Source organism: Bacillus rossius, chromosome 2, assembly GCF_032445375.1.
Source record: "Bacillus rossius redtenbacheri isolate Brsri chromosome 2, Brsri_v3, whole genome shotgun sequence".
NCBI classification, from domain to species: Eukaryota; Metazoa; Arthropoda; class Insecta; order Phasmatodea; family Bacillidae; genus Bacillus; species Bacillus rossius.
Genome location: NC_086331.1, coordinates 37,715,148 through 37,731,860, shown reverse-complemented (window position 1 = coordinate 37,731,860; position 16,713 = coordinate 37,715,148). Strand labels below are relative to the sequence as shown.

The following is a 16,713-nucleotide window of genomic DNA, read 5'->3' as shown; positions in this document are numbered from 1 at the left end:
GAATGTGCAGACTGCAAGCCAACAGCACGCCACGGTAGCCCCGTGCCCTAATTACTTGATCACTCCATCTGCGCTGACGAGCGAGGAAAGCAGCCAGCCCAGAGTCCCATCAGTAAAGTCCCCAAATTTTATTTTAAAAACCCTCAAAAATTTTGAACCGCGACAATATAGTACAGAATCCGGAGGAGATGCCAGCTCGGGGGGGTCTCTGTTGAGATCAAAACTGTTGCCTCCCAGCCACTCGGCCATGAACCACCCCCTAAAAAGTCTGGTGTTCTAGCGCACATCTACCTGCTAGTTGGCGCCTGAGCAAACACCCATTCCACACATCAGGGCAAGATTCAGGACATAAAGTATATTATCAAAGTATGTTTTCTGTTTAAAATTTACTAACTCATTTTTACAGATTTTATCAGTTTACTGTGAGCGATTACTCCGCACACTCCTATGAACAATGCTAGACTAGAATAATGACAATGGTTAAGCTGGCAAATGTTATAATTTCATGCATTTACAGACAATTTAAAGTCATTTTCAATGTTAATGATGGGGCTTAAAAGTTTGACTTATTTTTAATATTATTATATTTCTAAACTGATTCATGATATCCATAAGGCTCTACATGGATATCAGAATACGAGGGGGGGGGGGGGTGTTTCTCCACCACTCGTCTTCAAAACAATAAGAAGATTTTAATCAACATTTCAGAACTGTACAACAGGGCTAGTCACATTACCCTGGTCAACATTATACTTTGACACTATTACAACGACAAAGACACGCCTGTTTAAACAACCATAATTGAACATAGTGGGGATAAAAGGTTATATTGACACCATGCAATCGGCCATTTCCGTCTCTGTATTCCTATCCTCGTTTTTTTTGTGGATCGTGAACGGTCTGTGCGCTCACAGTCTTAACAACTTTATTCAAATTATTCTCGCATGTGATATGTTAACTGTTAATGTTACTCCCTTATCCAAAGATTTTATGTTTCGATTATTTCTAAGTTATTTATTGAACTTAAACAATTTATCGAGTTACTGTAGAGTAGTTTAAAAGGAAGAGTGATTTCAATTATAACTGTTGAAGTTTTTCTTGAGGGGAGAGAGAGAAGTTTTCGTTAAGCCTTAATTTCCCTATATTAGCCTATAGCCGTGGTCGTAACTGTCATTGTTGACCCATTATGATGTTGTCATTCACAGTTCGTCGTCCTGGCGGTGATGTTGCGTTGATTCCCACTGACTGACTACGACTTCCGACTTCAGACTGATTTCTGCCCTACCTTACCGAGTTGATGTTTGTTTATCATAACAGCGCGAATCCTTCCCGTGCCTTTGTTTCGAATATTCCTTGCCGCCGATTCGTTATCCCATTTCCCCTTCTCGTTAACAGCTGTCAGTCTCCTCATATGTCATTACCCCTCTCTCTCGGCTCATCTGTCTTGCTTAAATCGCGTCTCTTCAGCGATTCTGAAGGTCTCCAGCTGCGAGTTACGCGAGGAAAACATTACTACTCGGCCTCCCCTCTGTGACGGCCTTGTAAACTGTTTCTACTGGCGACCGTGTTTCCTCATCGCTACGACCTAGCGGGCATTGTCAGTCCCGAACACGATTTTAATATTATTAATAACCATTTGATAAAAAGCATTCTATGGGTCTTTGATATTACTAACATAAGTATCTCTAAATCTTTTAGGGCTGTGTCAATATTATTATTATCAAGTACGATAGGTGTTTACCTTACATTACCGTTTTGAGTTTAATATATAATCATAAATAAATATCATTAATAAAACATCATTGAATAGGTGTACACAGAAAATCTTAAAGCAAATAGATCTCCATGATAATGGAACCTCACTTTCTGAAAAAAAGATTTTGATACTGACTCAGTAATTGTAAATTAAAAGAACAATTTTACAAATGCTCTTGATAAATGTGATACAACATTGCATTCTTTTATAGCAAAGCAGTTGAAAATGTGTGTTGGTGTTATTTGTTTTTACAGTTAGGGTTGACTGCACCCAAGCAGACATGATCATTACATTTGTGTTTGGAGTGCCTTTCGAGGGCCGCGTGTATGCAACAGGGAACCCACAAGCTTGTTTCGAGATGGGGAATGGCCAAACTCAACTGGTACTTCGTATTTCAATGGGAACGCAGTGTGGAACAATCCAACAGGTAAAAGTTGGTTCACATGTGTATAGATTATTACAACAGAAAACATACGTACACTAATAAAACAATTATACTCACTCTGACTATTGTAGGTTTATTTTAAATAAACCATTATTGAATGGTTTACTTAGAAAACCTTTCTTAGTGGTTTCAATTTGACACGAAACTCATTAATAGTCTTTAATAATAACACACCCATAACTTAACCTGGAAATCGAATCCAGGAACCCTCAAATGGAAGTTGACTGGTGCTTCAACAACCTACAACACAGAGATCAGCAAGACCTCCATTTCTTCTAATATGAGTGTTTGACTGTCATTTTAAATTTTGTACCTATTATAATAATTTGATCTAGTGACTGAAAGTATTAGGTTCAGTTTCAACTGCTGGCTGGTTTGTATATATTCTCCCAGGATTTAGGACTGTTTGATGTGTCCTCTCATCTCCATACCTGCAAACCACACTTTTAAAAAGATAACCTCAGTCGCATTGCAGTTTTCACCAACATGTTTTTTCCCTTTCCAAATTGAGCATTTCAACACATCATTAAAGTATATTCAAGAAAATTTCACTTATTTATTCAAAAAACTGATTTTCATAAGCAAGAATTTTACCACAATTGCTATGTTTATGTTATAGGGTCGTGGGCAATATGTGAACCATGTTGTGATACAGCAGAACCCAGTGATAATGCAAGAAACAGACAAGACAGTGCGAGTGGAGTGCTCATTTGATGCCAGCGACCAGACAGTGTCGTATGCCCCAAGTGGGTCTCGCGACCAGGAAGGAAGCGGAATCAGTGTCACGTAATCAAACTTTCACAATTCATCACTTTTTTATGAGTATTTTTTGGCAAGTAGGGGCCTTAGGGACCTTGCTGATAGCATATTATCGTCCACCACAACAATCTTGGTTCAATTCCTTATAAGTTCACATTGCATACAAAAAGTGTGGCAAATTGTCGCTGTAAAGCTTGCTGTCAGAGATTTAACTAAAAGTTATTTAATGTACACTAGTTAGGAAGAGCATCAATCTGCATTGTTAGGAAACTGTGTGCAGATCATCAGTCGGTAGAGCAAGATGGTGAGGGGAAGGGGGCCAAGCTACATGGTAGGACAGAAAGAATATAAGGTTGATCTTGAACTTCGGGTGGAGGACCAAAATAATGTGCGTGGACACTGTTTGCGTTCTCTGTGTGTTTAGTGATATGGTTCATACAGGCACTGCATATAGAGCTTCCACACATGTGGGTAGCTGCATTGTTGGTAGTGAGTTCATCCGCAGATGTGCACTTAAAATCCTTTAGTATGTCAACTTGTGATTGTTATGTTTGTAAGGCCTCTAACTTTCCCACCCTGAGAAGAGTTCCTGTATATTAGGCTAAGTTAATTTTTTTTCTTCATCACTGAGGTGTAAACAGGTCTCAGGCAGAACTAAAACAACTCAGCATTGTGGGGCTCTGACCAGGGACCTATGACACAACAAATACAATGACTTTAAGGATTCCTGAAAGATATGATCTTTCATAAGAAAAAGGGAAGGAGGAGTCTTGGCTGATGCATTCCAGATGCATAAACCAAGTAGGTGGTATGTAGGCTCTAGCTGGATGTGGGCTTAGGAATGGGAGTATAGTTTCTCTCATCGGATGTAATTTTGCTGATAATGACAGCATTACAGAGTGGGGAGCATTTGGACATTTAATGACCGGGTGTGATGTTGCTGGATCTGGGTAGTGAAATTCTCAGCATCATGGATGTATTCCACTATATCTTTACTTATATCTTCCTTCTATAACAGGATGGTAGTGGTGTCTGCTTGCCCACAGAGTATATTATACAGATGAGCAAGGTTCTGTGCTATTGTGCCTTCCTCTGCCTCTATATTCCGGGGCATGAGACTTGATGTTGGTGTCACAGCCAGTTTCCCGAACACAGCAAAGACGGTGTTCACGAACCTGACAGTATCCTGCGGATGCCTTGTGAGATTCACTGGCTATGTAGTGCTAGTCTCTCTTTCCAGGTGGATGGCCTCTGGGTCAATAGCACCTTTGTCTGTAGATGAAGTCTGACATCAGAAGCATATGGAAGCCCGCCTCATCATGTTCCTTGGCCTCTTGGGTGGTCCTGGGGACTGTAGGCGAATTAGGAGGTCCAATGCTTGCAACCTTAGCATTGTCATCTGATCAGCACAGGTGATCTCAATGTATTTTTGCTACTCAGCCACCAGGTTTTCTTACAAGGTAGGCATTGGGAGCTAAACAGTAGACCAACTCCCAAGGTCCTGCTTAATTTGGGGCTAGGGTTGTACAGAAGTTTCTGTTCTTCGTCAAGAGAGGTTGTTGTTGCAATTTAATATAAATATGATGCATTACTTATTTATTAATGTGTAGCGCCTAAATTTACAGGAATCTCTGTAAATTTGTATGTTTGAATACCAACATTTATGTTAATTTTGTGTAATCATGTGTGTTTGGATGTATCAGTTGGCTCTTGAAGGCACTAGTTAATGGTACATTCCTATTTTGAGTATTTGCATTGATTATTGCTACCACTTATAATAAAGCTAATTTGCATGTTTTGCATTAGATGGGCATTAATGTAAATTTATATCACGATTCTACGAGCCAAAGATGGTTATGTATTATGAAACTAGCTTAACATAAGATTTTTTTTAGAACAGCAACGAACACCACCTTCCATCTTAAATAAAATCTTACAAAAATCCTTAATTTTCATGTGATTGAATATTAAGACACTAAAATACAAATTACTAAATATTTAACCAAAACTATAAATGTATATTGTAAAGCACTAGATCCTGAACCCAAATATTGCTAAGGCGAACCTAAATCCGGATACTGTTCGGGACAAAACTAATTTTTTTTAATACTTTGTGGTTTATAGTGTGAGACTCATTAGTAACTTTTTTCCGAGAAAAAATAAGGAATTATGTTTAACCTGTAAGTGAAATATCTGTTAACTTCTATACTCCTTGGTTCTGACACTACAGGAGGTTCAGTAGGTAGGTGTCCAGTGGCAGTATTAGTGTAACCCATGGATAGAAAAGGGATCTTGAGCACGTGCCACTCAGAGTCAGAGCTGAATTCTCATGATATGGTTCCAGTGATATATGGGGTTTCCTCGGTGTGGAATATGAGAGTAGTATGAGGGAATACACATCCTTGCGGGCATTCATTGTGCCAACACTGCCGCTTGAACTGTGGACCATTATCAGTGAGAAGATGCTTGGGATAGCTATACCTAGCAAAGACATCAGTTTCGAGCAGATTCGCAATTGTGCTTACCCTCGCATTTGTCAGCAGTAATTTCTCCGCCCACCATGTGAAGACGTCTGTAACTATTACAGGAAATGCCGGTCCTGGGATTTTCAAGGGGTGAGTCCATTCATTCGGGGTGACATTATGAAATGTGGTCTGTGGCTGTCTGGGTTTCTGTTGTTCGACAACCAGGCCTCGGGGCTTCCGACACTGACGACGACAGCAATGTGTGTATCACCATACATCTTTAACCATTCCTGGCCAATGAAACATTTGGCAGAGAGCAAGAACTGTCATTTCAGCACCGAGGTGGCCAGCAGGATCCACATTGTAGAAAAACCAAATGAAGAGTACAGGAAGAAAAAGATGAATGTCCATTAAACTAGAACTAGAGAATATACCATTTTAAAGTTTGAAAACATTTAGTAAACTTGATTTAAATTTCTGCGACAATCCTCCCTACTATCATATTTAATACTAACAAGACTATATTTTAATCAAAATTAATTTTTTTTTCAATCCACACTTTAAAAAAATAAAATAAAAATATTGTTATAGCAACAACATAAAAAGTAAGAAATATGAGGGTCCATGGAAAGACAATATTTTGTTATTATGTTTATGCCATTTAGTTAAACATTCTATTTACACTGTTCTCACATGTCACATGTGTTACAAGAATGTCATACATGTGGCAGTTGTCAAGATAACTTTGTCCTTCATTAGAACAAAATCTTTTGAAGTGCTGCAGATAATCATATTTTTGTCTTGCGATGGGTATCAGATCCATGTATGCTATTGACGGTAGTCGAAAGCTGCTTCTGTTGGAGAAAGTTGTTTTCTTTTTGGTGGTATAACGACAGCATAAATTTCTAAACCATTGTAGGTTTCTCGATAAATCATCATTCGTGGGTGATGTTTATTAAGTCAGTTCTTTAACTGGCCTTGTTCGGAAGGGACACTTAGGCACGTATATGTGTGAGAGGATCTTGGTCCACGATTTGAAAATATCTTGATTCTCACAAGAAACCACCGTAAATGGTGAAGGCTTAATCCTGGAGTTTACAACAACGCTGTTCCAATCACGTGGTAGGTGAATATGTGTTTTTTATTCAGAAGACCCATGTTTTAATCACATTCCAAATACGAATGTCCACGAAGTGGAAAAATAACTTTTATTTTAGTAAGTTTCTTCACAAAATGTACAATGTAGTGTAGCATTCTAAAAACTATGAAGTTCTTATCCTGTCCACAGCATGAGTCACATAATGATGTCAGTTCTTTTACATAAGGGTCCATAATGGTTGAAAATAAAATACCATAACATTGAGCAAACGTCATTGGCTTCTTTCTTCCCGTGCACTTCTGCATAAGTGTAGAAGATATCATGAGATGTAGAGAGAACATGTTTATCCATACTAATATTATAAAGCTGAAGAGTTTATTTGTTTGTTTGTTTGAACGCGCTAATCTCAGGAACCACTGGTCCGATTTGAAAAAAAATTATTTCAGTGTTGGATAGTAAATTTATCGAAGAAGGCTATAGGCTACATTATATTATCAATAACATTAGGGATCCTTACTAAAAGTCCAATTTAGAATCAAATGCGTTGGAGGGGGTTAGATACCACATGCAGTACACGTACGAAGTGTGTGTTGACAATTCCGCAGGCGCTAGAAGTTTATTTCCTATTGCCTATTAACATTGTTGCCATGCACTAGATATTATTAATTTTCCCATACAAGTAAAAATCACCCATGTGATATTAACAATGAAGCAATCAGTACCCTCATAAGAGTTCAATTAGTATTAAAATACTTTTTATCACTTTAAATCGCAAACCTAAACTATTGTTTTTTTTCCTCTCTCTCTGTGTTTAATTTGTTTTTTATTGCCCTTTTTATTCAAGTATATATATTTTACAGACTTGAAACTTCACAGTAATGTTCCTTATGTTACGCAGGATGACATTTTCCGAAAATTATACCCCATGGGTGGTTAAACCCAGGCAACAGTGGGTACTTTGTCTGCATGAGAACAGGATTTTGCATTGTTCATGCCTTCTGCGTCTCCATGGCAACGGGCATCGCGCGGCAGTGGCGTACCCACAAGGAGGGGCATGTAAAATGAGCGGCGCAAGAGTGATCTGCCTGTAGACTGCCGTAGCGAAGTACGGGTACATCAGTTGTACGTTGCGTGCACGAGTCGGGAAACCATCGGTGCTTTTCATTTTCTCTCCGGTACATTATACAGCATTGTAATAAATTTTCACTGAATTGTTTTTTTATTTACCATTACTGTAAATAGGAGATGTGGCTTAATATTTTTCCATTAGTATAGCCGTGCGAAGCCGGGTCGGGCAGCTAGTTGAATATATAAAATGACAGCTGCCTGTGTTAATCCATTACAATCGCTTCCTTGGTCTTATGCTTTTGTGATTCTATTATTACTGCCTTTTACCGCTTGTAATATGTGTCTGCCTTCTTGAGATGAAATTATTTTTCAAAAATTAACTTCCGCAGTTCTGATGTGAGCTGGATGTTGATAGATTCCTTTAAATTATGTTGTATGCTTTCAATTTTCACTACTAGTTCATCGCATGTACCACACGTATTATACCTAGGATAGCCAAATGCAATGTTGAACTTAGTGTTAAATATTTCTCGATATTTCTCATAAGACATTTTGTTATTGGGAAATTGTTCTAGTTACATGGTATTCATTTTTGTCACATTAGAGTCACTAGGTAAATATACTTTCTGTGTTTTTTGAAGGCTATAGTGAGAATAACTGTTTTTGAATGTTTGGATGTGCTTCAGGATACAGTTCACTGTTTCTTCCGAATATCTGTTAGCCTCTGTACTATGTTTTCCTATCTTATTTAAAGGAGCTGAACCTGTTTTTAAGTTTACTTTGCAAAGTATGCAGACTTTTTGCTGTGATTCCATGTAACGATAAAAATGATTTGTAGCAAACCAGCACTTCACACACCTCGTTATTTCTGACAACTCGAACTTTATACGAGTATGGAAACGAAAGTAAATCTGCCTCTTCCTCCTCTTTTCTTGGACGATGACGTTTAACCGGCTTGCATGTAATCAACCCACATAGATACAGTGATTGTTCGTCATAGGACTTAAATTTATGAAATTCCATAACAATACATTTTCTCTCATCAGTTGTGAGCGATTTGAAACATTCTAGCTTTTCACAATTAATCCTCGTCTGTTTTGTGGCTACATAACCTCAATTGTTTCGCTACATCTTGCATTCACCCATATGACTTTCTTTTCCTTGTACAAGTAGACGTTGACGCCTCTTCCAAGTCATCCATATTGTAGATAACAGCAGTTATGTCAAAAGACACGCAACTGTTACACACATACTTCTAACTTACTTCAATTACGTTGTTTTATGCAGCCCCGAAAAAATGTAAATAAACAATATTTATATTACCAAGAGCATCCACTTGAGCGCTTAGGTCACCTTGTGCAGTGTTACCAACTTTCATTGACTCTCATATTTTTACCCTACAACCACTTGGACCCTCATCTTTTTTGCCCAGTGAAACAAAACTTAATCTGCCCATAAAGGCAAACACTCACCCTTTTATCCCAATGTGTAACATCGGTCGGATTCTACATAACTCAAACAGTTCAAAACTTCAGCCATCTCAAGTTCATGTAAAAATGGACCCTCGTCCTTTTATTCCTGGACACTTCACTTGTTGCCATACACAAGCGAAGGGATATAGGTATACCAAGAATCATTATCACCTGGATGTCGACTTTGAAGACAGGCTTCAGTGTTGTGACAGCTGTAGCTCATAACATGTAGGCAGTTTGAATGAGAGTCATTGTCAGTCAGTTGGGCAGCAGTGGAAAAATGCAAACAGCAATCACTGTGGGATTAGGAGGCTGCCTTGAGTTATTTAGGGTGGTGTGGAAAGCACACAACTTCGCTTGAATTAATACCAAAATTACATGAAGAGGTCCAATCCTTGTGTAACTCGAAAGTGTGGTCTTGGTTCTACAACAGTTCACCCACCATGTTTGTTTTTTTCTTCATTCAGGGATGTGCTATACTTACAACATAAACATTCGCAACTGGAGAGCCCAGTGCATTAACTTTGATTTGTGGCCTTGCACTGAATTCAGCTGTCTGTCCAAAGTGCATTATTGAATTCGGAGAAAGATAGGTGCATTAATTATACAGGTGTATCAAAATTCATGTTACAATGCTTGAGGGTAGAAAGCTTTTATTATTTTCAACCATTTTTGCCAATAAACATGTTACCGGAAACGCGTAGTTAAGCCCCTGTTATCCCAGAAAGAGTCAGCGTAGACAACCCGTTGTAGAGTGTTATGTTGTGGATGTGGGGCGTTCGAGTAGAAAAATAACCTTTTTAATCGTGGCAAAGATTTAAATTTCATTCTGAAATCAGTCACAGCTTCGGCTTTGTTTCACAACATTGAAATTGTTGCAAACATTTTAACAACGTGACAGCCTAAAGCAACGGCTCAAAAACACGCCCACCTTGAGCGACACAAAGGTGGCAACGGCGAATCATGTTTTCACGGATACACTGGAGCATGTGTGGAGTCAACCTTATGATTTCGAACGCTTCAATGATTCGCTGTGTAAGCTCTTATACCGTTTTTACTGGCGTAGCGTAGATAAGCCCTTTTATGTAACCCTACAGAAAGAAATCTAACGGGGTTAGGTCCGGTGACCTTGGCGGCCATGCGACAGGGCCCGCTCGTCCAATCCATCGGTTTGTAAATGTTTGGTTTAAATACTCTCGCACTTGCAGGGAAAAATGAGGTGGTGCCCCGTCATGTTGGTACCACATCACACGTCGGACATGCAATGGAACCTCTTCAAGAAGACCTGGTAGTTCGTTCTGAAGGAAGTGGAGGTATCCGGCGCCGGTAAGTCGTGGTGGAAGAAAAAAGGCCCGATGAGTACGCCGTCAACAATACCGGCCCACACATTAACTGAAAAACGTTCCTGGCGAGCTGTAACACACGTTGCATGCGGATTTACATCATTCCAAACATGACTGTTGTGCGAATTGAGAATAACGTATTGAGTGAACTTGGCTTCATCGCTGAATAAAACCGCTAACTCGGGGTTCCTCAATACTCTTCGATCCGCCGGACCCATGTGTTGCACTTTTTGAAGGTGGTACGGGTACAAGAGTTGCTTATGAATAACTCGCCAAACAGCCATTTTTTCAGCGTCCATATCAGAACCTACTTCCCTTGTGCTTGTATCCGGACTCTCCTCAAATCTCTGAAGTACATCTTCTTCAAAACTGGGAGTACGAACCCTGCGTGGAGCACCAGCATTTGGTCTTGTTACGGCACATGTACCAGTATCACGCATTCGCTGAGTAAGTCTTGCAAACATGGTGTGAGCTGGAATCCTACGACCCGGATATCGTTCTTCGTACAGACAACGGGCGGCTCGTCCATTTTGTCTAGCTTCCCCGTAAACAAGCAGCATGTCCGTCTACTCACTAAACGTGTACTCCATTGAGCTCCACTAAAACGTCGTCCTTTTCAGAACCACAGCGAAAGAAATGACACCACGAGTTTCCTTGTACGACAGAACAGTCAACGACAGACCACCAGTGATATCACAACACACTGCGACACTGCGATGTCACGCTGCGCAGTGCTATGGCACGGCACGAACGGAAGAAAAGAGGTGGGGGCGCCACCAACGGAAGTAAAAAGGGGCGGGGGTCAGCATTCGACATCGTACAGTCCTCTCGAGCGCTGCCCGGCGTCGTAAACACGTAATTCACCACAGCATCTCGCACAGCGTCTCGCACAAAGCCCAACGGATTGCAAACGCTGACTCTTTCTGGGGCTACAGGGGCTTAACTACGCGTTTCCGGCAACATGTTTACTGGCAAAAATGGTTGCAAATAATAAGAGCTTTCTACCCTCAAACGTTGTAACATGAATTTTGATACATCCTGTATATATGTATACATTAATGTATAAATGTTAATTTTTTGTTGTTTTGGAAAAAATATGATACATTTAAAAATTTATTGAGTGTGATATTTTACAAACAAAAATACAGGGAAAAATATGTAATTTATTATAGTGTTCCCTTGCGGCCATCGGGGACTAACATCGTCACAAATACCGCACCTTCTCCAAATGTCCGTATGCGGATATTAAAAAGAAATGGTCACGAAGCATCTGTGGTGGGCCTAGGTGAAGAACTTCAACTGAAAATAGAGATTGATCCCACTAGTGCCTTTGGGATATTTGTGCGGAACTTAGAAGCACGTACAGATAACGGAGAGCTATTGACACTTATCGATAACGTGGGGTGAGTATACAAGAAATCTGAAAACGGATTTATTTGTTTCTACAAATACCTGTAAGCTTCATTATTCACTCTCACTCAAAAGAAAAATAAGGAGTATTCTGGAAATTTCTTTTTTTTTTTTTTCAACTGTTCAGAGATGACATTATTATTAGAAAATAAGGCACAAAACATAAAGTTTAATATTCACTACTTTTAAGTGAGAAGGATTTGAAGTTGGTGAATCATTAGCAAACAGACTCACTATTGTGCTGTAGACATGCTAACTACCCTTTCTTGTCTCCATCTTTACTATACAAAACAAGCTGCTGTCCAAAGCATTCGATGCGCGTATAGCTAGACCCCGTAGCCTGGCTAAACACCGTGTGCAACGAACAGTTGAAAATATGGTTTGAACACAGGCTGTTATGACTACCTGCATGCAAAGTGTGATGCTTGTCACATATAGTGCCTGGAAATATCTTATGCGTTACTGTGACACACTATAAGGCAATACTCTCTGATTAATTGACATCTGCCGGGTCCTCTGTGGCTGTGTTTTCTAGGTATTGTGCTCATGTGGTGAGGATCATGGGTCCATCCAAAATGTCCATATGTCTCAATTTTCTACCTTTACATTTTTCTGTATTTTGTGTAATTTTTAACCAGTTGAAAGACAGAAAAAAATGGTGTAAACGATGTGACCAAAAGTTATTACCTCACAGTATAGCTAGTCGCACTATAATAATGATGCAATGGACTTAAATGCAATAAAGTAAACAAACTATATTTTGAAAATAATAATTTATTTTCTATTACAAGTAAAACATATTTCTTCAGAAAGAACTAATCAGTACAGTTACAGCTGATTAAAAACTTGCTTGCCTTGAAGCTTAAAAGAATTTGAAAATACACATATTTCAACCTTTACAACAGGCAGTGTATTGAACTGCACAGATGTTTCCTTAAATTTACAAAATAAAATTGTGTGTGCTATGTTCATACCATTAAGACTCCTCAATAGTTAGTGTAAATTTTGCAACATGCATAGATGCAAGAGATAAAAAAACTGTCTTCAGTTACGTCACATTTAGTTGAAAGAAACAATATCATTGTAAATTAAGGTTGTTTTTTTTCATTTAGAATTCATTACAGCAAACATCTTTGATTTCTGAGCAAGAGAGAAGCTAAATATAATAATGCATCTTAATTTGCTTAATGGTTTTTGTACATAAAGTTACTGATATAGCTCTTAAATAAGTAAAGTGTATTAGTTAATATCCAAATTGTGATAAAATTGTTTATAACTGAAAAAGAAATAAGAATTAAAATAAAACAAATTAATTCACAAGAAAAAACATCCAACACAGAAAAGTAACAAATAATAATGATAATATCTAATAATCACTTATCTGTCATATCTCTTGTAAGAATTACTTTTCTTCAAAAGTAACAATAAAACATTATAAATTAAAAAAAATTATTACTAATGGTTTAATTGATAGGTACTTGTAGTCTTCATTCAATTACTGTTAAAAACATTATTGAATTTTATACTAAAGTTAGTAAAACAATCTTTTTGAAAAACAAATGTTTTCAGAAATATAAAGAAAATTATGATGTGCCTGGTTGGTACATTCTAAAATGTTATGTAATATAATTATCAATAATTTTGTGTTGTAAAGCTATTAAAACAATATAATAAAGTTACAGAACTTTATGTGCCTGGTACATAATTTCATCTTCTAAGCCTATCAATCATATTGTTATAAACTCATGAAAAATGTGAATGATTTGTTTCGTTAGTTGCCCGCGAGATCCAACCATATTCCCGGAACTACGATTAGGGCACAACAGAGAATTATCTGCAGACTTTAAAGCATTCCGCTTCCCTTCAACAGCAACTGTGAACTTTATAGCGACAGTTCAATTCTGCCAGGATGCTTGTGAACGGGTGAGTAAACAAGGTTATAATTCTGCTTCCCTTCAACAGTAACTGTGAACTTTATAGCGACAGTTCAATTCTGCCAGGATGCTTGTGAACGGGTGAGTAAACAAGGTTATAATTCTGCTTCCCTTCAACAGCAATTGTAAACTTTATAGCGATAGTTCAATTCGGCCAGGATGCTTGTGAACGGGTGAGCAAACAAGGTTATAATGAAAACTTCAATGGTGTAGCATTACTTTAATAAAATAGAAAATAGTGCAGCTAGGTACAAGTGTGAATGGACATTTTTAATTTTTTTATTTAAAATGATCAAAAAACAACCCTGGAAGTTTATTATAGAACTTCTGGTGTATAGGAAGTACATGCTTCACTGACATGGACAATAATAATGAGGTTCCTATACTGTCAAAAGTTTGTGATACGTCTCAAAAAAGCTAATTTTTTTTAACGAGTCTACCAATTATAGTATCAAGAAAGAGCTGGTGTGTAAATACTTTGGTACGAAAAGTTTCCGCAAAACAAAGTGTCTCTACTTACCTTTTATACGTGTTGTTTATTAACTTTTCCTGCAAAACATTGCATTATTTTTTAAGAATAAAATATGATAATACATTGGAAACATTAATGAAATTACTTCGCATTTGGTTAAAACTGAAACCATTAATTTTGACTGGCCCTTTGGAGGACTAATGAACTCTGAGCCTTTGCGAAACCGTCAGTGAGATAAGTAACTCATTTGCAGCAATTCAGTTTAGATTTCTTGCAAGTTAAAGTCAGTGTAAATGTGTACCATCAGCCCGAGGATGCAGAGGACTGTGCAGTCTATGAATCCGCGAATTTTCTCACCCTCTTGCTCCATGCCCCAGGTGAAGTGAGTAATGAAGGCGCCACAAGAAAAAAAAATATTCTTATGCTAGGAAACGTGTGATTATTCGCAGTACTTACAAACGGCTGTATGTTTTATTGCAGTTAAGAGTTGGAAAATCTCATCCGCATTTATAGAACAGTTAGGCAAAAACTGACGTAGAATGTGTGAGGACTTGAGATGATGCGATTAATATAAACACGTACACTGTATTCGGGGTAAGGTTACACTTTTTTTTGGCAATTCTGTTTTTTGTAGTGTCTTTGAACCAATGTTCATACTATAAATGTTTTAATGTTAACATGTACGTATGCTACCATGTGACATACCTAACTTTCAGCAAGTTTATATAAATGAATCAAATGTCAGTGAAAGTGTGATTTATGAAGTAGAAAGTGACCCAACTGGGAGATTAGCTCTCCATCAAAATAAAATAGTTATTCTTAAACAAATACTAGTAGTTTATTTTAGCTGTTCGGAAACTGGAGTCCAGTCTGGTGTTGGTACCGGGTTCGGCGACCTGGACTGTCTCGGCCACCACCATCTTGGATGCCACTATATCGGCTTCGTGAATTCGCGGCCATCGTATTGAATAGGTCGTGTTAGATTTAATTAAAGATTTAAAATAAATTAAAAGGTATGAATTATTATAATATGTATAAAATTTGTAATAACAAGCACTTACGTAATGGACTTCGAAGTCCCTGATTGTAACCCGACCATTAATTAATGAAAATATTAAAACAATTCCAAAATATTTTTAAAAAAATATTTAGTGATAACACACATCACGGACTTCGGAAGTTCTCGGTTCGATTCCTGCCGTATATACTTGTAAAAACAACTACAAAGAACCTTCCTCCACAACATTTACCAGCATACTGAAACCCGCCACTTCTACCAAAACATATATTACTCCCGACAATGTGAAATCACGGCAACCATCTTGAGTTCAGCTTATTGGATTGTCTTTTTGTCTGCTAGTGTATGCTAGTGTCGATCGCAAATTTGGCTTTCTTGTTACCCGCTAGTGTTAAGGGGCCCACCTATTCATGGATGTATTTCTATTAGTGAGGCGGGATGATAAATGCGATGCTCGCTGGTGTTTTAGCGCGGTATCGCCTTTAAGCGCAAGGCTTTGAACTGTTACGCAGTCTTCTCGTCGTGCATATGGAAACTATGAGATTTGTGCTTACGTGAAGGAGACTAAACAGGGGGGGGGGGGGGGATGTAACTCGCTGTGAAAGGTGAAATGCAAAGCAGTACAACACTCGAAGCGGCCTGCACCTCAACATTGTGGTTGATGCGCCCGCGACACCAGCCGCAGGTCGCGCCCTCGACTACTAGCGACACCAGCGCGCGGTGGAGGCGGGCGGAACTACAGTCCCGCGCCTCCCTCCAGGAACCACGAGTCCCCCCACAACCCCCCACAACAGCTTGGTTATTTCCGGTGGCGACGCGTGAGGGTAACTTGAGGGGAGGCCACATAGTTCACCCCAATAAAGAGGGCGGCGGGCGGGAAAAAATGGATTTCAAAGTTCAAAATTGTACTATTTAATTAATATATGGCGGAGAAACGAAGAAAGGTCAAATGCAAGTCCCCTGAGCGCTTTCAATAATCTGTACCAAACATAATTCTGAAAACACGTGATTTAGTTATTTCACTCTTCTGAAAATACAGTTAGAAAAAAAAAAAAAAAAAAAAAAAAGCAGAAATACTCATCCGTCCTCAGCTTATCCTTAATTGCTTTTCGTGAACAGACTCCACTCGGGTATCTTGAGTAGTTTTCAAATCGTGTAGGTTTCTTCTGAAGCTCTGCACGTCGTATGTGTCCCCAGGAAGGCAAATTTTAATTCATAAAGCAGTTTCCATGCCAGATGACATTATGTAAATTTATCTTTAATGACTCTTGTAACTTAAAAACTTACCTGTATCTTATGCATTCGAACGCAAAGTCCCCTTTACCACGGGTAATCTTTTGCTATGCCTAGTTATGTTTTGCTCGCTTTAATGATAAAAAAAGCTTTTCTCTTAACACCAAGAAACAAATTTACATATACATAACCACAAACTAAACCATATTATGCATGTAAATTATGATAGCGGATGTTTG

General features: G+C 38.5%; 1 protein-coding gene across 1 annotated transcript in view; it reads left to right on the top strand.

Moving 5' to 3' along the window:
* The window catches only part of LOC134528880 (uncharacterized), a 530,965-nt gene that overhangs the window by 439,254 nt on the left and 74,998 nt on the right, over positions 1 to 16,713 (top strand). Inside the window, exons 27-30 of the mRNA XM_063362546.1 lie at positions 2,011 to 2,183; positions 2,821 to 2,987; positions 11,580 to 11,810; positions 13,593 to 13,740. Coding sequence (XP_063218616.1) covers positions 2,011 to 2,183; positions 2,821 to 2,987; positions 11,580 to 11,810; positions 13,593 to 13,740 — 719 coding nt within the window. The remainder of the gene's footprint in view (positions 1 to 2,010; positions 2,184 to 2,820; positions 2,988 to 11,579; positions 11,811 to 13,592; positions 13,741 to 16,713) is intronic.